At 55.2% G+C, this 23,434-nt stretch overlaps 1 protein-coding gene across 4 annotated transcripts in view; it reads right to left on the bottom strand.

Moving 5' to 3' along the window:
* CRHR2 (corticotropin releasing hormone receptor 2) overlaps positions 1–22,308 on the bottom strand; it is a 45,089-nt gene extending 22,781 nt beyond the window's left edge. For 2 of the 4 annotated variants that reach the window (XM_060107988.1, XM_060107987.1), the window contains exons 1-2: positions 5,347–5,449; positions 5,060–5,185 (exon numbers count right to left, since the gene is read on the bottom strand). In XM_060107988.1, the coding sequence (XP_059963971.1) occupies positions 5,060–5,185; positions 5,347–5,449 (229 nt within the window). Of the gene's footprint in view, positions 1–5,059; positions 5,186–5,346; positions 5,450–12,707; positions 12,802–22,215 lie in introns of those variants that run through there. The other 2 variants (XM_060107986.1, XM_060107985.1) reach the window with 2 other exon arrangements.
* Between the last annotated feature and the right edge of the window lie 1,126 nt (positions 22,309–23,434).

The following is a 23,434-nucleotide window of genomic DNA, read 5'->3' on the forward strand; positions in this document are numbered from 1 at the left end:
GGTCAAGGAGCCGAGGCTGAGCCGGGCTGGGCTTAGTGATTCCGCAGGAGGAAAACGACCCTGTCCACGAGGCTGCGGGACCCTCCTTTGCAGCCACGAGGACCACAGGGACAGGCAAGGGAAGGTGCCTGAGTAGGGCAGATAGAATGAGGGATGGGAGGAGGGAGAGATAGAGGATTGGGGGAGAAGGGAGGGAGGGAGGGGGGATGGAGAGAGGGGGAGGGGGAGGGGGAGAGAGAGAGGGAGGAAGGGAGCTGGAGAGGGAAGATGAAGGGAGGGATGGAGGGAGAGAGGAAAAGAGAATCACATAGATAGAAAACAAGATAGAGACTGAGAAATACACAGAGACATACACACACAAAGAGACAGAGAGAAAATACACCCAGAGACAGAGATAGAACCACACATAGAAATAGAAACAGAGATAGAGCCATGGAGACAAAGAGAGCAACACAGAGCGAGACACGCACACAGAGATGGGCACAGGAGTGGAACACAGGTGAGAGGTGGGAGGAAAATGGAATGCAGTGCCCACCTCCGGCCAGACCACTGCTGGGTTAATCCACTTCCCTTCTCCCTACCGACAGGGAGACCGAGGCCCAGGAAGGGAGTGGGACTTGCCCCAGGTTCTACTGTGTTTGGACATTATGATAGTTTTGGGTGGCCCAGAATTTGAACCTGATTCCCATATGGGCTTCGGGGAAACCTGGGAGAGGCGGAGAACACCTCCTGTCATAGGGCTGAAATGCCAGGCCCTCACCTTCTAGGCTCCCTTGTAGCCAGAGCTGCAGTGTGGGACCCAAAGCGCCACACTCCCCCCACCTCAACAGATGCACTGGCCCCGAGGAAATCAGTGAGCTGGGGGCCCACCAAATGGAGATGGGCAGAGTTCCCTGGGGACCACTGCAGGAAGCTTAGGAACCCAAGGCAGTGATGACGGCAGAGCCATGGCCCATCTGGTGGCCAGGGCTCGGGGCGTTGTCAGGGCCTGCCCAGGGAGAGGAGGGGTTCCCTCACTGGGCCAGCTCTGCCCTGAGTTCTTGGCTGGGGACCCCACTTCTGGTTCTGGTTCTCCGTTCCACCCAGTAATTCTGTAAGCTCCCCGATAGCCTTTCAACAAATTCCTTCTCCGTTTAACCCATCAGGTTTGCTTTCTCAGAGGCAGCAGAGCCTTAGTTAGAATCCTTGTCCTAAGCTGTGTGACTTTGGGAAAGTCACTTAACTTCTCTGTGCCTCCGTTTCCCCATGTGTAATATGAGGATAATACTATGTCTCTGTTATTGGGTGTGTGTAAAGATTAATGAGTTAACACAGGTCAAATGACAGTACAGACACACAGAACCTGCACCAGGTGGGGGAAAACACTGGAGGGGACTCGGACACGTGGACACTTAACTGGGTTCTGCCATGGACGAGCACGTGTGGCCTTGAGCAAGTCCTTTCCCTTCCCTTGGCCATTGCTGCATCTGGAAACAGTCTCTGGGTAAGAATAACAAGGCTCTGACCAAGTCTCCCACACTTGCTACCTGTAGCTGTTAGCTAACCACACAAGAACTCCTGAATACCTTGTCTCCAGACCAAAGCACTAGTCTGGGCTTCCTCATCCAGCCAATTGCGTTCTCCATATCTTCACTCAGATGTCCCTCCAGCTCCTCAGACCACATATCCTCTACTGTGCTCAGCATTTTCCTAGTGTGGTCCCTGAATCCTCCCTCTTCCCTGTCTCATGCCAGTCTTGTCAGTTACAAATGCATCCATGCCCTCTTCTGCTCTCGCAGCCTCCACTTGACCTGGGTCAGTTACAGCAGCCTCCTAACCCCTCCTTTTGCCACCAGAGACTCTGTGCCCCAAAGCCGAGCTCCTCTGCTCACAAGCTCCCCTAGGCTCCCTCCTGCACCAAAGGTGAAGCCCTCTGCAATACCGTGCGTCATCTGACCAGCATCCATCCATCTGGTCTCATCCGCTTCTTCCTCCTCCTACCTGTGCTCCATAGAACACTGGCCAGTCCCGAGGCACAAAGCACGGTCCCCATCTCTTCCCCTAGACTTACTATATTTTCACCTACTAAAATCCCACCTGTCCTCAGAAGTCCAGCTCAGAGGCTAAACCCTCCCTGATCCTCCAGGGTGAAGGCATGAGTTTTTTCCTGTCCCTCTAAGCTCTTCTTGCAAACTGTCTCTCATGCATGCAGCGCTGCCCAGTGGTTAAGAGTGACGGCTGAGGGCTTCCCTGGTGGCACAGTGGTTGAGAGTCTGCCTGCCGATGCAGGGGACACGGGTTCGTGCCCCGGTCTGGGAGGGTCCCACATGCCGCAGAGCAGCTAGGCTCGTGGGCCATGGCCGCTGAGCCTGCGCGTCCGGAGCCTGTGCTCCGCAACGGGAGAGGCCACAACAGTGAGAGGCCCGCGTACCGAAAAAAAAAAAGAGTGACGGCTGAGGGAGCTGATTATAACCTTGAAAAACGTGACTTCATGTCTCTGAGCCTCAGTTTTCTCATCTGCGATATGGGCATAAGAGCAGTACATATCTCAGGGGGCCTTAGGGAGGTGGGGATGATGGGATTATGTATGCAAAGCTCTCTCAGTGGTAGCTGGCACCTGGACCACGATCCACACTTGGTAGCTTTGTGGCCGATTCTCTGTGCTCAGCTGAGTGGACGAAAGTACACGAGGACTGTTGCCTACGCTTCTGTCCCATGCAGGCAATGCCCGCCCTCTAAAACATGAGGCTTCAGCAGGGGTCTGGCTGTAGTATAACAAAATTGGGCAGGAAGAGGAGCCGGGACCCTTCCTCCTCTTCCCCCAGGCTTCTCATAGGAGCTTTTTCCCTCCCCATGTCCTTCTTTCTCCAGGAAAGATCCCACTGAAAAGGCAAACAGAGCAGGAGGAAGCAGTGGCTAGGAGGCAGGGGAGGAGAGAAATCAATCACCCCATTGCCATTGCCATTAGCTACCTTGGCTCTTCCCACTTCAGCCGCCACACTGGTTAATGGCCATGCTGCTTCTGCCCACATGCTTCTCCCATTCGCCAGCAGTCAGAGTGCAGGCAGCACTTTGGTGCAAATGAAGAAAATTGTTCATTAGCACCAGGGGCTAACTGGCACTACGTTTGCCAACCTCCGTGGCAACCTGACCTTTTTTTTCAGCTTCTCATTTGACGTGATGTGAGTGGTCTTGTACGTGCTGTGGCACCTCCTTTGGGAAGTCTTCTCGCCTCCCCTCCCCTCTTCCTCCTCACCCCATAGCCCCCTTGCACTCCCCAATCAGGGCATTTATCACTCTGTTTCCCTTTAGTCTATTGCAGTTGTGAGTGGGGGCCTCAATGCCAGTGCAGTGGCTGGCACATAGTAGCTGTTTAATAAACTGTGCTCAGCTTGGCAATGGAGAAGAGATCCAGGCCCTGTCCTCAGGGGCTCCAGGCTGGTTGGGGAGAGAGGGGACAGCTCAGGCTGTAGGAACCAGAGCAGAGCTGCCTCAGGTCCACAGGCCTTGGGGTGGAGGGGCCGCATCATCTCACTTAGCGCTTGGTCTCTGGGCTCAGACTAAGTCAGGGCCCCGGATCTCCACTGCCCCACCCCACACGGCTCACAAGATCCTAAAAATACAGTTTTTTCATCTCAGGACTGGGAAGGAGCATGGAAGCCACTCCTTCTGCTTGCACATCTCCTGGGTCAGGGGCATCACCTCCTCCCAGGGAGGTTTGTTTTAATCATGGATAGGAAGTGTGGTCAGATGACGCAGAAATCTTCCTCAGCAGCCTCACTACCTCTCTCACTCCCTTCCATTAGAAGCACCACTGCCATTGGACTCCTCCAAGCACAGCCGTTCTCTGGGACACGAGAGCCCTCCGCTGGTGCAGACAAGGGAATGCCGCTCGGCCTCAGATGCAGATGCTACGGTCTAGCCCTCTAACCATCTCTCGGGGTGAAGGCCTGAGTTTGGGCGTGTGTGTGTGTGTGTGTGTGTGTGTGTGTGCGCGTGCGCGAGTGAGGTGACAGGGGAGCTGTGCCACTATTCAGACACACATTCAGAGACAGGTTGCTACGATGTTTCCAGGATGAGGGGCTTCCGACAAACAGATACCCTCCACTCTTGCCCAGCGTCTCAGAAGGCTCTTTGCTGGTGGGGCGGGGCTGGAAATGTGAGTGGCTGTTCAGGGTGGGCTAGTGATGCTGCATTCCACAGCCTCACAAAACACTCCCACTTGGCTCCCATCAGACCTTCCACAGGGCATAGACTCAGGCACCCCCTCCCCTCCCAGAGCCCATCCGGAACAACCCCACCTGGATGCTGTGTGACTCCTGTAGCCTCTGCTGCCATCCTCCCCAGAGTGTCAAGCCAGCCGGTGATTGGCCAGGAGGAAGGAGAGCACAGGCTGTTCTCCCAGGGAGTGGGGGTGGGCGGTCCTGATTCAGACACCATGTGTTACCTGGGTAGCAGGAGTAATGCTGACCACCGCCCCGGACTCACAGCCCAGAGGGCCAGTCCGGGGACATCTGGGTAGGGAAGAGGCTACACCCCACACTCTGGCGCAGAAACGGCTACGCTTTGCATGCCCCCCAACACAAGCCTCACCCCATTTTTCCTGCCTCCTGCTCTCCTCCTCTCCCACAGTAGAGTCTGATCGTGGCACTCACCCTGGGGGTTGGGAACTTAGCCTATGCGCCCCACCCCTTCCCACCTCCCCGGGGAGATGGGGGGCGGACATTGGCTAAACAAAGAGACGCCCTAATGGAGAAACTTCAGGCACCAAGAGTATATAATGTGGGGGAGAGGTCTGTCCTCAAAAGGAAGGAAGTGTTTCCTTCTCCCCTTTCTGGGCTCTCAGCGCACTGGAGCACGGGAATCGTGGGCAAATCACTGCCTTACTGAGGTCTGAAGCTAACGGTGAGGTAGGGGCAGAGGGAGCGCCCACAGCATTATGTCTTTAACGCCGGTCGTAGGACGGTGCCACCACCCTCAGGTCTTCTACGCTAGGTCCGGAGCCCTCGCTACCCCCGCTAAACCGCCCTCCTGGGAGGCGGGTGCTGAACCCGCGGCGGAGGGTCCGGGGGACACTCACGGGTGGTGTTGTACTTGACGCCGTTGAAGTACTCGGGGCACTGCCTCTCCACCAGAGCTCCGGCCGCGCTCCGGGGCCAGCACGTCCCGATCTGGTCCAAGGTCGTGTTGCAGTAGGAGTAGGGACCTGGCGACGGGAGAGAGCAGAGCGGAGCTCAGAGAGGTTGCTGGGGGCGCGGGGCGCCGCAGGACGTAGGGCGCGAGGCGCTCGGAGCGCGGGGCCCTGGGCGCACCCAGCGACCCAGGGAAGGAGTCCGCGCCGACCCGGTCCGCTCGCCTCCCGCCTACCCTCGGGGTCCAGGGGCAGCCCCCAGCCGTCCAAGAGCAGCTCTTCTGCCAGCTCCAGGCTGCAGTTGGCCTCCAGCAGGCTGTGGAGCAGTGCCGCGTCCATCGCGCCCCGGAGCCGCGCGCCGAAAGGGAGTGTGAGGGCGCGTCCGGCGTGGCTGCCAGGGGCTGGGTTAGAGAGTGAGCGGCCGAGAGAGCGCAGGGTCCTAGCCCTGCTCGTCCAGCCCGACCTTCCGGACAGCCTCCGGACGCTGCGCCGGATCGCCCGGAGCTGCCAAGTCGGGACCTTGGCGGAGAGGAGCTGCAAAGCGCACGGAGCTGCCGGTGCACCCGCTAGGTCGCGACCAATGGCGGCACCAGGGGGCGGGGCCAGGCGGCTCCTCTCGCCCTGGCCCAGGCTCCCGCCCCCGGCCCACCAGCCCTGCCATGGGTCCGCCTTCTCAGGCCCCGGCAAGGTCCGGGGGAGGGTGGCGGGAATGGAGAGTGTGGGCCTGGTGGGCAGAATGACCCGTCCGAGGATCGAGGCCCAGGGGTTGCATGGCGCGGCAAAGCGCGGCCGCCCGCCCGCCCGAGGAGCCAGAATCGGGTGGCTCGCCGCCTGACTTTCTCCTCCTTGAGCGAGGACACTGGAGGGGGCGACAGGGGGAGTGGCGAGTCCACGTGCAGATGTGTGCGCTCTAGAAAAGTCCCCTTAGCCTCTGGGAAGGAAGTGGATTGGAGGGGCTTCGAGGGAAGCAAGGGAGCCACTGAAGAGTCTAGTGAGACCAAATGGCCTGAATGGGTGCAGACCCGGACCAAGCCGTGGGGGCCGGAATAGAGAGGGACTTCGGGGAGTGCCAGCCCTGGTGAGGAGGAACTGGAGAGAGGAGTAGGTGGGTGGCTTCCAACAGGAGACAGGAGGCAGGGGTAATGCCAGGGCTCCCGCTTGGGTGACTTGGGGCGGGGTTGGTGGTGTCATTTAATGACATGGAAAAGTCCAGGGGAGAATCTGGCTGAAATTATCTGGAGGATTTCAAACACCCGGGTCTTACTGCCCTGGGTTTCAGAGGGAATAAAGTGAGAAGTGAGACCCTCTCTTCCTCTTGGTTTGGGCAGGGCTGCCTGAAACTGGTTCCACACGTGTGTGTGTGTGTGTGTGTGTGTGTGTGTGTGTGTGTGTGTGTGTGTGTAGGAGAGATCAGACCCCATAGCAAGTGTGGAGGAGCTAAAAACCTTTATTTGGAATTTGCCTAGGCCCCTCAGGACTGCCTGCTCCATAATTCCCTGTGGTTCCACTCTGAGTGCCTAGGCCAGGCCCACTGCTCATGCCTGCTGAGTGGGGGGATCTGGGCTCAAGAGACAGGGCCTGGGGTGTTGTTCACCCCAACTCAGTCTCTACTCTCTCTGCCTCTGTCTCTACTCTCTATGCATTTTACCCCAATTCTCACCCTCTCTTCTGGGGCAGTTTCTCCGTCAGTGAAATGTTCTTAGAGGCCCCTCCCAGCCCTGACAATGTCTGGTTCTGAGTTATGAGATGCAAAGGCAGATGTACAAAGGAAGATGTACATGTGTGTGAACGTGTGTGTGAGTGTATGTGTTTCTATCTTCAGAGGGCAGGGAGAGCTGGGACCCAGTCCCAGCTGGGCTGGAAGCCCCAGGGGAGCTAGACCTATCCCTTCTTGCCGTCCTCCACTGGGAACAAAGCTGCCAGAGAAGGCTGAGAGCACCCTGGGGCAGCATTATGCCCTGAGCAGGGAGAGAAGAGGCAGGCTGGGCTGCCTTTGTGGGCTCCAACCTCACCAGCCTCCATATGAATGCAGCTGTCACTGCCCAGGCAGGGTCAGGGAGCACTGAGACCAGGGCTGAGCACAGTAATCTCTCCAGGGCCAGCTGATTGGCAGGCACAAGGTGCAGACCAGCCAGCCGGGTCTGTCTTCTGCCTTTTGAATGGACAGAGCCCTTGGCTCAGCTCGGGCAGCTGCAGAGGCAGAGGTCCCTTAGTGTCCCTAATAACCAGTGCCAGGAGCAGGTGAGGATCAGTTGAGTCCCAACTTCAACCCTAGGCAGAGTCCTGTTGCCAGTCCCAGGCTGAGATTCGGCCCTGGTCCCAGACTGAGCCCTGCCCCACAGGGTCACACATAGGCTACAGTGTGGCTGGCAGGATCAGCCCATTTCTTCATTGGGAATTAGTCTCATTCAGGCACAAAGGAGGGCTCTCCACACACTGATCCCAGCCCAGGGGGAAAAGGAGAGATCAAGCTAAGTTATTAGCCTGTTCATCACCAGAGCCACAGCACAGGAAAAGCAGCTATCTCATGGGGTGGTGAGTGCCCCATGACCATAGGCCAAGGATTTAATCGTCTCACACGAAGAATGGAAGGTTGGGGCTTCCCTGGTGGCGCAGTGGTTGAGAGTCCGCCTGCCGATGCAGGGGACACGGGTTCGTGCCCTGGTCCGGGAGGACCCCACATGCCGCGGAGTGGCTGGGCCCGTGAGCCATGGCCACTCCGCTGAGCCTGCGCGTCCGGAGCCTGTGCTCCGCAACGGGAGAGGCCACAACAGTGAGAGGCCTGAGTACCGCAAAAAAAAAAAAAAAAAAAAGAATGGAAGGTTGGCCTGGGTGACCTGGACTGCTCTTAACTGGGACAGCACATGTGATATAGGTTCCTCTGGGAAGTGACCATTTCAGGGGCAGAGGCAAAGTTCATTCTGCATCTTGACGGGACAGTCAAGGCCTGAGCACAGGCCCACAGACCTGAGGTCCCCTGGTTTCCAGAATGCAGGGCCATTTCGTCATGGAGTTTATTATCATAGGTATGACTGTCTGTTATTCTAGATGTGAGAGAGGAAAATGAAAAAAGGAGCGGCTCTGGAACAAATTGATTTTACAGCTCAGTTTAGTGTCTGCAAATAGGTAAACGAGGAAGATATTGTCAAGAGCGAAAACTTTCCTCACTTAGATTAAAGTCAACTACAATTAATAAAGTCTGGCACGTTTTGCTAGCCAAGGAAGCAGAGGTGGGTGGGAGGTCCCTGGGATGGAGGTGAGCTCCCAGGCCAGGCATTGGGGCAGCTGTATTTGGGACAGTCTGTGTGCCCCCAGTCTGGTGGGACAGGTTGCACATAAGTTCAGGGAAGTGTGACAGGTGCTGGGGAAGATACCTGGGTGTCATGAGCAGAGTGGGGGTGGGTCAGGTGCCTCTGGCGCACCTCTGGTGTCAGCTGCAATGGCAGTGGATGGTCCTCCAGTGCACAGCCTAACACTGGATAGGCGTGCACAGCACAATGGAAAAACACACGTCTCGCACAGTCGCATGTCTGCACAGCACACACACGTTCTCTCACTTATCCCACCGCCCATCAAACATCAGCTGGAAAAGAGGATTTGACGGGACAGAGTCTGCTTTTGCATGTCTGATGGGGCTGTGCTGTGTCAGGCTGAAGAGACAGGGAGTATGCAGGGCTGGGACGGGTTGTGGGGTTCACTGCAGTTACAGTGGGACTGCTGAGGACACGGAGGCTTGGGAGAGGCCAGAAGGTGCCCCTCTCTTGCCCTGCAGCACTGGGGACAGTGCCCCCGGCCAGGCCAGATACTCCTTCCCCATCCTACCCCACTCCACGTTGGCACAGGGGAGATGGCCTGGTGTCTTCAGGTTGAGCCTTGGGATCAGGCTTCAGGCCCCTGGCAACCGTCCAACCCTACACTGTCGTTTACAGATGGCCAAAGGGAGGCCCAGAGGAGGAAAAGGAACTTCCTCTCCACTGGCTCCCAGGCCATCCTCATCTCCACAGCAGATTGGGCTCCTTGTCTCCCTCACTGGGGGAGGAAGTGATTTCTCTAAGATCGTGTGACTTCTCACAAGAGCGGCTCCCCATTGCCCTCGGGACAGAGCCCAGCTCTTTAGCTGCAAATAACATTCTTCATGATTATCTATTCCCCATCCTCTTGCCCTTCTCAACTTGAGACGCACTTTGGAACAACTCGCCATTCCCTGGGGACCTTCCCTACCTCTGTACCTTCGCGTGTGCCGTTCCCTCTGCCAGGAATGCCCTTACCGCTGTGCTCCAGTTAGCCTAGCCACTCCCATTCACCCTTCTAATGTTCAGCTTAGCCCTCACCTCCTTTGTCTTGTCTGGGTGGGTGGCCCTTCTCCGTGCCTCCGTCTGCTGGGTGCTGGTCGATGACACAGCAAGGTTGTTGGTTTTTCTACTGTGGCTCCCAGAGGCCAGGGCTGGTCATGTTCACTAAGCAGTCCCCAGCACCCATCAGAATGCTCCAGGCCTGTGCTCAGTGAGTCACCACTGAAAGAACAAATGCCCTGGCAGCAGCCCTGTCTCCCAGACCAAGGTTCTCTTCCCATTTGACCAGCCCTGGGGTGTGTGTGTGTGTGTGTGTGTGTGTGTGTATTGGATTAGGGAGTTATTTCAAGGAATCCTTGATTCCATCTGGATCCTTATATTGCCTGTGGACTGAAAAAATAATATGCCTTACAACTTACAGTATATGCTCTATTAGATTCCTCTGCGATGAACAAAACAGAAATAATCTACTTAAAGCCTGCCTTAAGTCTCTTGTGATTATGCGTTTTTCCTTTATTTGGACCTCAGGGGCATGCATTTTAATTGATCAGAGTCTTTGAATCATGACCTCTTGTCATCATTAGCCCATATATGGCCCAACTTTTTTCTATTTTAGTCTTTTCTTTTTTGGAAGTTTGTACGTAGTAGCACATATAAGGAATCTATTGCCCAATCCAAAACTAGATCATTACCAATCACTTACAAATTTATCTATATACCCCTCCCTCAGAGGGAACATTCTTTTGAATGTTGTGTTTATCATTCCTTTGCTCTTAGTTTTTTCAGTTTTATCGAATGAATATATGTCTAAACAATAGGTTGTTTGCTTCTACTTGTTTCTGACCTTTGTTGGTCAATATGCATTTTCTCAATCAGTGGACACCTAAAAGGAGATCCCTACCACGTGGGGACCTGAGAAACTATTCCTGAAGTCCGAGGGCATCCTAACAGCCTGCATGTCCCACTGCAGGGGCATGGTTAATGAAGGATGATGCATCCCCACGGTGGCTGCTAGGCAGCATCACAGCAACGTGGTGGATGAATAATTAATGACACAGGGAAATGTTCACTCTGAATTACAACAGGAAAAAGCAGGTTACAAAACTGTAGACACAGGATCATTCCAGTTTTGTGGAAAAAAGAAAAAACATGAGGCTCTATGGTTTGATAAACTTCTGGTGGATGTAAACATTATAAAAAATTCCTGGGTTGTGGGATAATGAGTACTTATCGTCTTCTTTTTTTTTGCGGTACACGGGCTTCTCACTGTTGTGGCCTTTCCCGTTGCAGAGCACAGGCTCTGGACACGCAGGCTCAGCGGCCATGGCTCACGGGCCCAGCCGCTCCGCGGCATGTGGGATCCTCCCGGACTGGGGCACGAACCCGTGTCCCCTGCATCGGCAGGCGGACTCTCAACCACTGCGCCACCAGGAAAGCCCTGGAAAAAAATATTTTTAAAATCCAAAGAAGGGCTCCCCTGGTGGTGCAGTGGTTGAGGGGACACGGGTTCATGCCCCAGTCCGGGAGGATCCCACATGCCGCGGAGCGGCTGGGCCCGTGAGCCATGGCCGCTGAGCCTGTGCGTCCGGAGCCTGTGCTCCGCAACGGGAGAGGCCACAACAGTGAGAAGCCCGTGTACCACAAAATATATATATATATATATTTTTTCCAAATTAAATATATGTAATATGTATTCCACTTATAAACAGATGGATGATATTACAAGTCAAGCAGGGCAGAGCTCGTGTTTGGAGAGGCTGGGACTCTCTCCACTAGGCTCAGAGGTGGGGAGGATGCGTATCACCTGCCAGGAGTCACGGGGAAGGCGAGGGTCCATGCCACACACTGAGCAAAGAGGGAGGGCAGGGAGAAGGTGGTGGATTTGCTATAAACAGGTGTTGCTTCTGAGAGCAAAGAGCTCTGGCGAGGGGAGGGTGGGAGCTCTCCTGAAATGGGGGGCCTCCATTTTTTGGCCGATGGCTGCTTGACACGCTGGTGTAGCCATGGTCTCTCTTTCAACCTTCACAGTAAGCCTCTGAGGTCGACTTTGACTAATTTTTAACAGATGAGGAAACTGAGGCTCAGATGTTACAGGCTGAATAGTGTCCCCCAAATCCATATGTTGAAGCCCCAATCCTTAATACATCAGAATTTGACTGTATTTGGAGATAGGTTCTTTAAAGAGGTCATTGCTTTAAAATGAGGTCATTAGGGTGGGCCCTAATCCAATGTGACGAGGGTCCTTGTAAAAAAAGGAGAATAGGACACAGACGCACGCAGAGGGAAGCCCATGTGAAGACACAGGGAGGAGACGGCCATCTACCAGCCAAGGAGAGAAGCCTCAGAAGGAACCAACTCTGTTGACACCTTGGTCTGGGACTTCTAAGGTCCAGAATCATGAGAAAATAAATTTCTGTTGTTTAAGCTACCCAGTCTGTGGTATTTTACAGCAGCTCAAGCAAATTAATACAGATGGGTTGGCTGACTCATCCAGGGTCACAAAGTTGTTAGGTGGAAGAGCTAGGATCCAGACTTGGGTCTGTGTAACCCTAACACCTGAGCTCTCGGCCACTCCACTGTTAAGGAGGGCAGAAAACAAGGTTTTCCTCTTTATGCATGACTCGGGCTGCGTTTGGTGCTGGGTCCCAGTTCTGACCAGCACCCTTGTCTCCTTGTGTTCCGGCAGTAGCTCCAGATCCCAAGGGCACCCACAGCCCTCCTCCTTCCTTGTTGCTTCTGTGGATGCAGCCCTGAGAAGGCCAGGACACTGGGCGGGGCCTTGGGGACATCTTTCCAGAGCCCGTTAAGGCCCGGGGCTCTTCTGAGTTAGCTCTGCAGTGGCTAATCCTGACTCTGAATCAGCCTCCAGGAAACTCTAAGGGGTCAGAACTCAGGGTCCCAGCTGCTACTTCACAGGTTCTTACCAGGAGGTAACACCTGTAGCCACGGCAACGGGAGAACGTGTTTTACACCTTCTGCCGGTCTTGCCGGAGTTTGAGAGCAGCGAGGTGCCCCCTCCTCGGGCACCTGAATGCCAGGCCAGCCAGCTTCCTTGGGTGTAGACTCAGGGAGCCGGGAGCTGGAGGATGACTCCCGGCCAAGTTCTTCATCATTGGTGAAGGGCCTGAGCCCCAGTGGGGAAGGGGCTGCCCAAGGACAGACACACGGCCCGGGCCTGGAAGCCAGTCACCTTTCACCACCTGCTGAGCTGGGGCTGGCCCGGGAGAGCCCGCTTCTCCCGCAGGCCCTGGGCCCACCCCCAGCTTCCGGGGTCTGCCGCCGGTGGTGGCAGGGGGCTGGCATACCTGAGAGGTTGGTGAGGGTCATGATTGCATGGCAGTACTGTTCCAGTAGCATCCACACGGGCTGGTCTCTGGGTGCCTGGCTGGGCCCGGCCGCCTAGAGGACAGGAGAAATGAGGGTCAGGCCCTGGCTAGACAGTGACAGCACATGTCTGCCTGTCCCCCACCCCACCCCGCCTCGTCCTGTCACTCATCCCTTACCCCTCTACTGTACAGAGGAGAAAACAGAGGAGGGAAATGCCCAAGGCCACACGGCAGAACAGCAGCCTGGCCAGACCTGGAACCCTGAAAAGGCCTTAGAAGTGGTCTAGTGCATCTTGGCTCCCAAGGGAAGACTAATGCTCTGTCCATCCCTTGGCCCCCAAAGGTCTCTTCTTCCAGATGGGATGTGCCCTGTGTCCTTCTGTCAGCAAAGCTGGGGTGGGGGTGTCCGCCAGCCCTTCGTTTCCCCAGCAAACATTTGTACTGTGTCTACTGTGTGTCAGGCCCTGGCTGGGGGACACGGTGTCCTCAGGGTAGTCCCAGGCCAGGTAGGGATCCCCTAGATTTGGAAGGTGCAGAAAAGAGGGGAGAAGAGTAGATGATTTGACTTTGTTTCCCTGTCACACAGGTAAACAGGCAGTTACAAATGTTAACACATGGGACTCCTAACTTGGACTTGGGAAGACAGGGGAGGCTTCCTGGAAGAGGTGGCACTTTGGAGGCAACCAGATGAGTGAGTAGGGGAAAAGGAAGGAACCACTGTGCCAATGTGAGCACTTGCCAGGAAACAAATGTGATTGTTGCAACAACGGCAATTCCATCCAAAAGACAGGAACCATCTAGGATCCCATCTCCTGAAAAAATCATGAGGGAGTGCTGGATGTAGAGCGACAAAGTAGATGTGGTTATCTCTGCCCTTCAGGGGACCATCTTCTGGAGGGAAAGATGGTTGGGTAATCAACTTGTTACAGTGTCTACAATGTGCTGAGAAGGAATAAGGTAGCATCACAGAAGGGGTCATGCTGATGTGGGCTTTGAAGGTTGAGTAGGAGTTTGCCCAGCTGACAAGGGTGGGGCCAGGAAAGGCATCCTAGATAGAAAGCAAAACACGTTCAAAGGCAGAGAGGCTGGGAAGTGCATGGTGCGAAACTGAACAAAAGCAATGCCCTCTAAAATTCTAACCCTTGTCTCCCATTCTTTCCAAGACCACCACTTCTCTTACCTTGTGGCCAGTGCGTGCGCACACGTGCACTTGCACATGTGTATGCAAGATGACTTTTTTTTCTTTTTTAATTTATTTGGTTGCACCAGGTCTTAGTTGCGACAGGCAGGCTTATTTAGTGGCAGCACGCATGTGGGATCTAGTTACCTGACCAGGGATCGAACCCCCGCCTCCTGCATTAAGAGCGCAGTCTTAACGACTGCGCCAACAGGGAAGCCCGCAAGACGACTTTTGCACGTCCCCCCAACACAGATACTCCTGATCCTGGGATTCTGGAAGGCACTGCCCCACTAGTGGGCAGCCCCTCCCCTTTCTCCTGCCTGTCAGATATTTCCACCCTGGCAGCTGGGTCAATGTTTGCCCCAGGATGTCCCCAGGACCAGAGCCCAACAGCCCTCAAACATCACGTTCCCCACGTTGGGCTCAGTCCATTTCCTGTGCTGGGGCTAGAGGCTGCATGCTCAGCGTCACCACGCCAGCCTGGAGCTCCTAATTAATGACCCCACTCCGTCAGGTGGGAGAGCCGAGGACGGCACAGCCACCACTTACAGGCACTCACTGCATCTGGGTTCTGCCAACTGTCTCCACAGGGCTGGAGGCAGGAGGAAGCGCTAGGAAGCAGAGCTGTGTGTGTGCAAGGCATATGTGTGCGGGGTGTGTATATGTCTGTGTGGGGTGTGTGGTTGTGTGTGAGAGTAGTATGTGTACAGTGCGTGTAGTGTGTGTGCGTCTGGCTGCTGTGAGGGGCTTCCTGAGCCATCAGCCAGGAGCTCTGGCCGCTTGACCTGCAGGACAGACACTGGGGGCCATGGTCTTGCTGTTCACATATCCCAGGGCTGCCAGGAGCTCCCCGGCATCAGCTTCTTGGGCATAATGAAGGCCTGGCTGTCCAGAGAGCCACCTGCCACGGGTGAGGTGGGCTGGGGAGGGGACACTCTGGGTCCTGGGAGTGTTCTGATGCCCCACCCTCAGCTGGGTCAGGGGAGAGTGTGGGCCCTAAGCCCAACCCATCCCCCTTCTCTTCGTTTGAGAAGCAGCTAGTACGCTCTCTCTGGGGGCAGGGGGGAGGGCTGAGTTCCTAGTGAGCCACCAGCCTCTGGAAGTCACGGTAGAGGCCATGCTCAATGCAGAGGCATGTGGTGATGATGGTGGACTCTGACCAACCAGATTCTGCATCTTAGATGCAAGCTCCTTTTCTCAAAGCCCCCAGTGGCCACACTGTGGCCCCATCACTCAGGCATCTCATGTTCAACTTTGGGAGGGTCTGAACACTTGGCTCTGAGCTGATGGACAGGGGCGGCCAGGCATCCTGTGCCAGGACTCAGGCACTGAGTGGGGCTGTCCTTGTATCAGTCGCTGTCATCTGAGGCTGTGGCTGAGTCTTCTTGCTGAGCAAAGCAGGGGGCACTGGCTGCCGTGCTCAGTATTGATGTGTGCTGTTCAAGCCTGGGCAAAATGGGCGAGCCCATCAGAAGTGGTTGTGAAATAATTCCCAAGTCTGGGCTCCATCTCCAACTCCTTCTCCACTGGTTGAATAAGCTGGCAAAGCCAAAGATGTTCATTCTCTTCAAGGGGGCTGGTTGGGTGGATTTGACTCAGTTCAAACCTGCAACATACCCTGGAGGTGCCCATTTTGGACAGAGCCGCTGCTGCTAACGGTGGTGGGTGGGTGGGGGAGGGGCGGGCAGGGAGGAGGAAGGAGAGACCGGTGCCCTCAGAAAGCCCACAGTGGGCCAGGGAAAGCAGAGGCACAGCCATGAATAATTATCCCCAAGGCCCGGGTGATGAGCTCTCAGAGGCAGCAGACTGCAGACATGCCCGTGTTCAGGGCTCTGGGGATGTTGCTTCTCAGCTCTGTGGCCTTGGCCAAGTTACTTAACTTTTTTGAGCCTTGGCCTCCTCCTTTAAAATGGGGATAATACAAACCCCATGGGGCTCTGGTGTGCATTAAACAAATTACTGACTGTCAAGAGCTGCTACATAGAAGACACGTGTTACATGGTGGCTCTTGTCAAGGACTTTAGGAGGAGTACAGTTAGGGAGCTCAGTAATGGGGGGTTCAGACCTCATTTGGGGGAGTCCCACAGCCCAGTTCAAGCCCTTCTCCTCTAGAAAAGCCTCTTAGAAACCCCATGCAGCCAGCATGGCTCCCCCTCTCAGCCCTCACCAGCCCTCCCGTGTACAGTGGCCCCTGAAGACGCACCTGCACCTCCCTCACCGGGCTCACTGCTCAGCAGTGCTCAGTGGATGCTGGGTGAGAAAACTGTGCATGGAAGCTGAGTCCAGGAGGATGGAAGGACTTGGTCCAAGGTGGGATGAAGGGTAAGAAGAGCAGAAAGAAATTCCGGGGCAGGAGCTGAGCGAGCAAAGGCTCAGAGGCAGGGAAGCACAGGGCCTGCTCAGGAAGCAGCAAGCCTCTGGTTTGGGGATGTTATTAAGAGGACAGAGGGTGGGAAAGAGGCTTCTTGGATGTGAAGTCAGCATTTACTATGTGCTAGACACAGCTCTAAATGCTTCAGGGCAGCCCAGTTAATCCTCACAACAGCCTCTGAGGTGGCTGTGAATGACCCCATTTTACAGGTCAGGAAACTGAGGCCCAGAGAAGCGAAGTCACCTCCCAAGGCCACATAGCAGGTAAGGGGCTAAGGCAGGACTGTTCAGACAGTCTGGTAGGTCCCAAGTTGGTCAGATACACACTGAAGAGCTGGTCCCGTGTGGGGGGGTGAAAGTCTGTGGTCCGCAGATGCTGGGAGGACCCCAGCTCCAAAAAAGGGTGAGTCAGAAGCAGATCTCACCAGTGGAGTGGGGGCCTGGGGGCAGAGAGCTAGGTCATGGGAGGAGGGGAGGGAGACCCAGCCAGTCTGGCAGGACCTTGCTCAAGGGAGACAAGAAGTCTGGCTTCTAGAACTGACTCTGAGCCACCTGAAGACCCCATTGTCTCTCTTTTGTGGGGGACACCTTGGACTTCTGTATTGATCAGCTCTTGGCTGTCACAGGGGCAGAGAGCTGCCCCCCCACCCCGCCTCAGCCCCGCCCCATGAGGCTACAGGCTGCTGGAGCTCAGGGCCCATATCTGTCTGCTTCACATCTGGGTCCCCAGTTCCCAGTCCAGAGCCTGGCATGTAGCAGGTTCTCAATAAATGTTTGTTTGGGTGAGACCATGGCCCCCTCGGCCAGGGAGAGCTGCACCCCTACCCCCAATTCTGGGAACTCAGTTCTGGGCTTTTCCTGCTTGTCAGGTAGCCTTCTTTCTGAATTCTCCCTTTGAGGACACCCCAGGTCCAGCCTCTGTGTGCCTGGAGTTGGAAGCCCTCCCTTATACAGGGCAAGGGAGAGGCCCTGGCAGGGGGAGCCAAGACAAGAGAGCCAGCTGTTCTTCCTCCACCTTGGGCCCTGTCCAGGCAGAACCTGGGGCCCAGGCGCCAGGCGGGCCTCAAAGGTGCCACCTCCCTGGAGCCGGGGGTCTGGCCCAGCCTTGTGCTCCCTCCTGGCTTGGCGACAAAGCTTCCTCTAAATTTAGCTGCTGGTCTAAGCCTGGGAGAGTTGGGACCACAGGTCCTGCAGCCAGGCTGCCAGTACTGGACAGGAACGGGGTGAGCTCCCTCCCTGCCTTCTCCCTCTCTGCCCAAGGTCAGAGAGGACTCCTCTGGAGTGTGTGTGTGGGGGGTTCCTCCCCAGTGTTTTCTTTCATTCACTGGTCTCACTGAGCCTGAGCGAGGAACAGAGGAAGGAGAAACTCAGGCCCTACCCAGGGGAAGGAGGAAGAGATGGGGACACTGAAGACGGGGTATGGGGAGGAGGGAAGGAGGGGCAGAAGAGAAGGAGGAAAGGGGGAGGGATGGGGCGTGAGGAGGCAGAGTCTGCGCCCTGAGCAGACACAGCCCAGACAGTACTGGAGCTGCGGTGGGCTGAGGCAGAGGGTGAGGGACTGGCAGTCAGATGAAGGAAGTAGGTAATTGTTTTCTGGAGTATCCGAGCAGGCTTCCTGGAAGGGGAGACCTTTTAGCTGCTCAGTTCTAACTTATTAGCTGCCGGGACCTTGAGTGAGGGCCCCAAGAGCCCACAGCAGCTTTCCATAGGGCTCTCCCTATCCTGACTGTTCCAGCAGTTCCCTCTTTCTAAGATGTCCCACTATCCCATCTAGTCTGAATCCAGCCACCAACTTGCCTGGAGAAACTTCCAGGTCTTTCCTCGGCATGCATTCTCTCTCATCTCGGAAAGCCTGTGGCTCCCTCTAGCCTCTGTCCCTCTTCTCTGACCTCGGCCAAGCCCTGGGTCCTGCATACAGATGTCTGAGGGAGCAAGGCGGGAGGGAAGGCAGGAGCTGGCCTGCGAGAGGTCCTACAACAGGTCACTAAGCCTAAAATCTCCTTAATAATCAACTCATCTAATATCCAGTTTGCCTAAAAGTCACCTCTTTCTGATTTGTTTTGGCATCTGAGTGTCTTACACTTTCGTGAAGGGAAGGGAATATGGAGTCAGGCTGCCTGGTTTGAATCCTGGCCCTGCTACTACCAGATGAGTGACCTTGGGCACATGACCTTGCCTTAGCTTCTTCATCTGTCAAATGGGGATATTGATGGTCTTATGCCTTAGGGTGGTTGTGAAGCTGAAAACAGGTAATGTGTGTCAGAGCTCAGAACAGTACCAAGCATGTGGTAAGTCCTGTGTAGATACTAAACAGAATAATAATAAAAAAAGCTTATTGGATAATATATCCCTCCCTCTGGCAGATTTGAAATGATATCTTAAAAAATTAGAATTTTGGGGCTTCCCTGGTGGCGCAGTGGTTGAGAGTCCGCCTGCCGATGCAGGGGACATGGGTTTGTGCCCCGGTCTGGGAAGATCCCACATGCCACGGAGCGGCTGGGCCCGTGAGCCATGGCCACGGGGCCTGTGCGTCCGGAGCCTGTGCTCCACAATGGTAGAGGCCACATCAGTGAGAGGCCCGTGTACCGCAAAGAAAAAAAAAAAAATTAGAATTTTGAATAAAGTGACTTATGACTGACTGAGGAGTCCTAAAAATGATTAAAATTAGATAAAGTAGAAAATGATAGCTAAAGGAATACAGAATAGTCCCATAATTCATAAAGTGCTGCAAATCTGAGACTTACTAGGAATACGAAATTAAATAGGCAGACAGACAAACTGGTTTTTTAAAAAAATACTAAAACAGCAACAAAATGGCAAAAACAGAGACTAAATTAGCTGATAAGGTTAGAAAACTCTCAGAGAGTAGTTGAATTTGGGGGAAGAGTTATTAGATGAATTAGCTTCTGGTAAATGGCCCTTGAGTCCCCTGCCCTCAACCCTCTACAGACCCCGGGTGTGTGTGCAGGGCCCTGGCCTTGGTTTTGGGGAGAGCTGTGTAGGTTAGGGGGGTGTCCAGGCTTCTGGAATTTGGGCCTTCCGTCTTTGTTGAGCCTTCTCAGGACAGACAGCCCCACCAGAAGCAAGAACCTGGGGCAAGAGACCACAGAAGTGCTGTTCTAAGGCCCTGGTGGGGAGCACCTTGTTGCTCAAAGGTCCGAGGGGTTGGACCCAGACAAGACTTCTTGGGGTCTTCACAGAGGGGGAGGCAAGGTTAGAATCAAGGGGTTTGGAATCCAGCAGCCATATTTCTTAGCCTTACTCAACCTGCATTTCCGTCTGTAAATAACTGTCCCAACCTTCCCAGTGTTTTAGTAAAGGGCTTAGCATGGCACCCGGTGCCCAAGAAGCCTGCATGATTTCAGCACTGCTTCCCAACGTAGCTTCTCAAAGGCCTCGGAGGGCAACTGGTAGCACCAGGGTCAAGGCTTGGCTCCTGCAGGCTCTTGCAGTGCGGGCTGACCCAGGGTGTCCTCCCAACTCAACCACCAGCTGGAATTTTCACAACTGTATTTTAGATCAGGCCCCTCCCCAGCTTAGCGAGCCCTGAACTCCCTGTGCCCTTGGGATAGAAATCAGATCCCACCAGGACCCACCATGCCCCCTGGAGCCTCACACCATCTCTTCTCAGGGTTGGGACTCTGGAGCCTTCCTCCCAGCTTGCTCTTCCCTCAGCCTCCCTCTAGGACCAGCCCATCTCCGTCCCTGCCATCCTGCCCACCTCCTGCCAGACTTCCTCCCAATCCTGGCAGAGGCTCTTATACCTGCACACACTTGTTCTCAGTTCCCATGATCAGAGTTTGTAAATACACACTTAATTCTTAGCCGTTGTTTTCTTCGGCCAGCGGCTTCTTTAGGCTATCAACTTCATAGGGCAGGGGCCATGGGCTGGTGTTTTCACCCTTACGTCTTTACCATGCATGATCTTCCTTAAATACTGGCTGAATCAAGTATTATTGAATAAATGAGAGGGCGGGAGGCCAGACCCTCCTGGATCACCTTCCTTCCCCCCCACCCGCTCCAGGTCACTTACTCTCTTTTCATAGAGAGCAGAAATCTCAGAATAGTTGGACGAGGACCCAGAAATAAATCCCATTACCACGAAGACCCAAAGCAAGGAAGCCTGCGCTTTGGGGCTAGAGAGACCACGGTCCTCTCTAGCTGGTTACGTGCTGAGTAACTTTGGGTGAGTAACTAGCCTCTAGTCTTGGGCCATCTGGGGAGCTAGGGGCAGGGCCTGGGCTGACTCTAAGAGGAGAGCAGACTGTTGCCTCTGAGGTCGCCAGTTCTGATGTCCCCGGGACCCAGGGTACCCTCCCAAAGACCCCTCAACCTGGCCGGGCTCTGGGGCAGCAACCAGAAACCCTCTCCATCCCGCCAGCTTGGGCGGTTGGTATCATGGCCCCCAGAGAGGGATGGCTGAGGGGCCACCCTGGCTCTAACACCAACTGTCTTGAAGGCAACTATCCCCGGAACAAGTGCCAGGGGGCAGAAAGAGCTCAGAGCCCAGGACATCGGGAGTGGGAGGTGGGCAGGAGCGGGTGGTAGTGAACCCACTCCACAGCCTCCACCCATCCCTGCAATGTCGTTAAAAGGACCTGGCAGGTCTAGGGGCCATCTGCCCATCGGGGCACTGACCACACCTCAGCATGTTGCCCTCTCGTCCACCTGACCAGATCCCCTGGGAGGGCAGGGCCCCTAGTGCCTTCATCTCTGCTTACTCTGTGCCAGGCATGGTGCTCAGAGCTTCACCCGTACTATCTCAACTATTCCTCATGACAACCCTATTCAGTAAGCACCAAAATCATCCTCATTTTACCCAGGAGGAAACTGAGGCTGTGGAAATTTGAGTAGCCTGTCCAAGGTCACACACTAAGCAGCAAAGCAGGGATTTGATCAGGTCTGTCTGCAAAGCCACTTTGCCACAGACAGTGGACGCTCACTACCCATCTGTTGAATGAGTGTTGAACGAAGGAGTCCTCTGTGTACATACGGGGATGGGGCCAGGCATCCTGACCTCCAGCCTGGCTCTGTCCCTTGCACTGCATGGCCTCTGAAGCCTTTTAGTGTCATGGCTCTTCATGAAAAGTGTGGCCTAGGACAGGTCACCCTTCCTCTCCGAGCCTCAGTTTCCCCACCTGTAAAATGGGGAGAGGGTAAGAGGTAGATTCCTCTGACATCTGTTTCTGGAAATCACCCCCTCCTAGCCTCACCCCTACTTCTTCAGCTCTTCCTGTACAGCTCCTCTCCATCCCATCACCCTCGGCTCCTACTTGCAGACCCTGACTGACCACCCACAGCTCTGAGAAACCCCTGGCAAGGCTGGTTCCCCCAAGTGCCCCCTCTGCCCCATTGCTCCTTTGATACTGAGGGCTGCCTGGTTTCAGGCACTGAGACAAGTGTGGGGACCGGGCTGCAGGACACGGGGGACAGCTTTCTGGGGGTCCCTTGTGGGGAAGGGCCAGAACTGGGATGGGGTGAGGAAGGGACTTGAGGCTCCTGCAGGGGAGACGCAGCGGGATCTATGGGGGACGTGACAGAGTGGACAGGGGACAGGAAATTTCTGGACCCGAGGAAGGGCATGTCCTAGACACTAGGGCGTCCCCCAGAATGCTCTGCTCCTCCACAAAGGCTTCCAGGTCCCATCCTAGCTGGTGTGAAGAGTTTCATCTCCCCTCCACTTGCCCCCTCATCCAGGCAGGACATCTCCATCCCATCACCGGACACAGGGATCCCCAATCCCATCCCAGCTACCATGCCCTCAGACCTCCTCCATCCAACTCCTAACAGGGCTAAGTGAAACCGAGCCCAGTAACTGAGCAGTGAGACCCCCTACCGCCTCGCAGCCAGGAGAGCACGGAGCTCCAGCTCCCGGCGCCCCGACCCTGCGAACAGATCCCCCCGCCCCGCGCCTCCCCGCCAGCCACCACTCCCCGCACTTACTCTGAGCAGAGGCGGCAGGAGGCAGAGCAGGCAGAGCAGCGGGTGCGGGGCGTGGAGAAGGCGCGGGGGCCCCGCCGGACCCCCCATGCCCTCAGCGGCTGCGGACCCGATCGCACCTCAGAGCACAGCGGTCCCGCCCTCCCCCGCCCCAGGCTAGAGCTGTGCGGGCCCCTCCCTCCCCAACGCGCCAGGCGGCCAAGGTATGGCCCTGGGCACGGGAAGGGGGGGTATTCTCCCCGCTCCACGCTCCGCAGTGACACCGCCCCCACGGCCCGCCCCCTCCAGGTTATTTATAGCGGTGCTGGGTGGCAGCTTCTGCCCAGGCAGCCGGAGAGAACAGACTCTGCTTCCAGTCTGCAGGGAAGGGGTTAATGCCTTTCACCAGCCTGCCACCTTTGCCAGGGCTGTAGCTGCCCACACCGGGGAGAGAGGAATTGAGAAAGGGAGGCGGGGGTCTTTGTGGTTTTGGCCAGAGCACAGAGTGAGCTGGCCGGTTCTCATCCCCACCAGGCTTCCCAGCCCTGCCGGCATCTTCTAATTGTCTGGGGAGCTTTTACCACACACCACTGCCCACTGGGACAATCGAAATTTGAACGTGGAGGCCAGATTAAATAATAATTCTGTGTCAGTGTTCAACTTCTCGATTTTGATAACTGCCCTATCCATAGGTAAGAGAAAATTCTTGGTCTTAGGGAGTAATATTTAGGGCTAAAGGGATACCATATCTCTAACTTATTTTCAAAGGGTTCAGAAATACCCACACACATACACATACAAATACACATATAGAGAGAAAGAGAACAATAAAACAAGTGAGGTAAAATGTAAATAATTGGTAAATGTGGGCAAAGAGTATGTGGGTATACTTCGGATCATTCTTCCAACTTTTCTGTAAATTTGAAATAAAATGGTAAAAAAATATATCCAACAACAACAAAGGAACAACAACAAATGCAGCAATGCCAGACCCCACCCAGAGCTTCTGATGATACAGGCTGGGGCAGGGCCCAGGCATTGATATGTTTTAGTAAATCTCACAGGGATCCTGCTATCGGGCAGGGCTGCACAGTGCTGGTCTCAGATGGGGACAGGTCCAGCCTAGGGCTGGGTCAGGGCTCAGGAGGTGAGGATTCTGGGAACCACTGAAGAAGGCTGTGGAACTCTTCTAACAGGTGGGCCTGGTGCACAGCGTTTAAAAGCTTAAGCAGCAATT

Source organism: Mesoplodon densirostris, chromosome 9 (genome assembly GCF_025265405.1).
Source record: "Mesoplodon densirostris isolate mMesDen1 chromosome 9, mMesDen1 primary haplotype, whole genome shotgun sequence".
Lineage (NCBI taxonomy): Eukaryota > Metazoa > Chordata > Mammalia > Artiodactyla > Ziphiidae > Mesoplodon > Mesoplodon densirostris.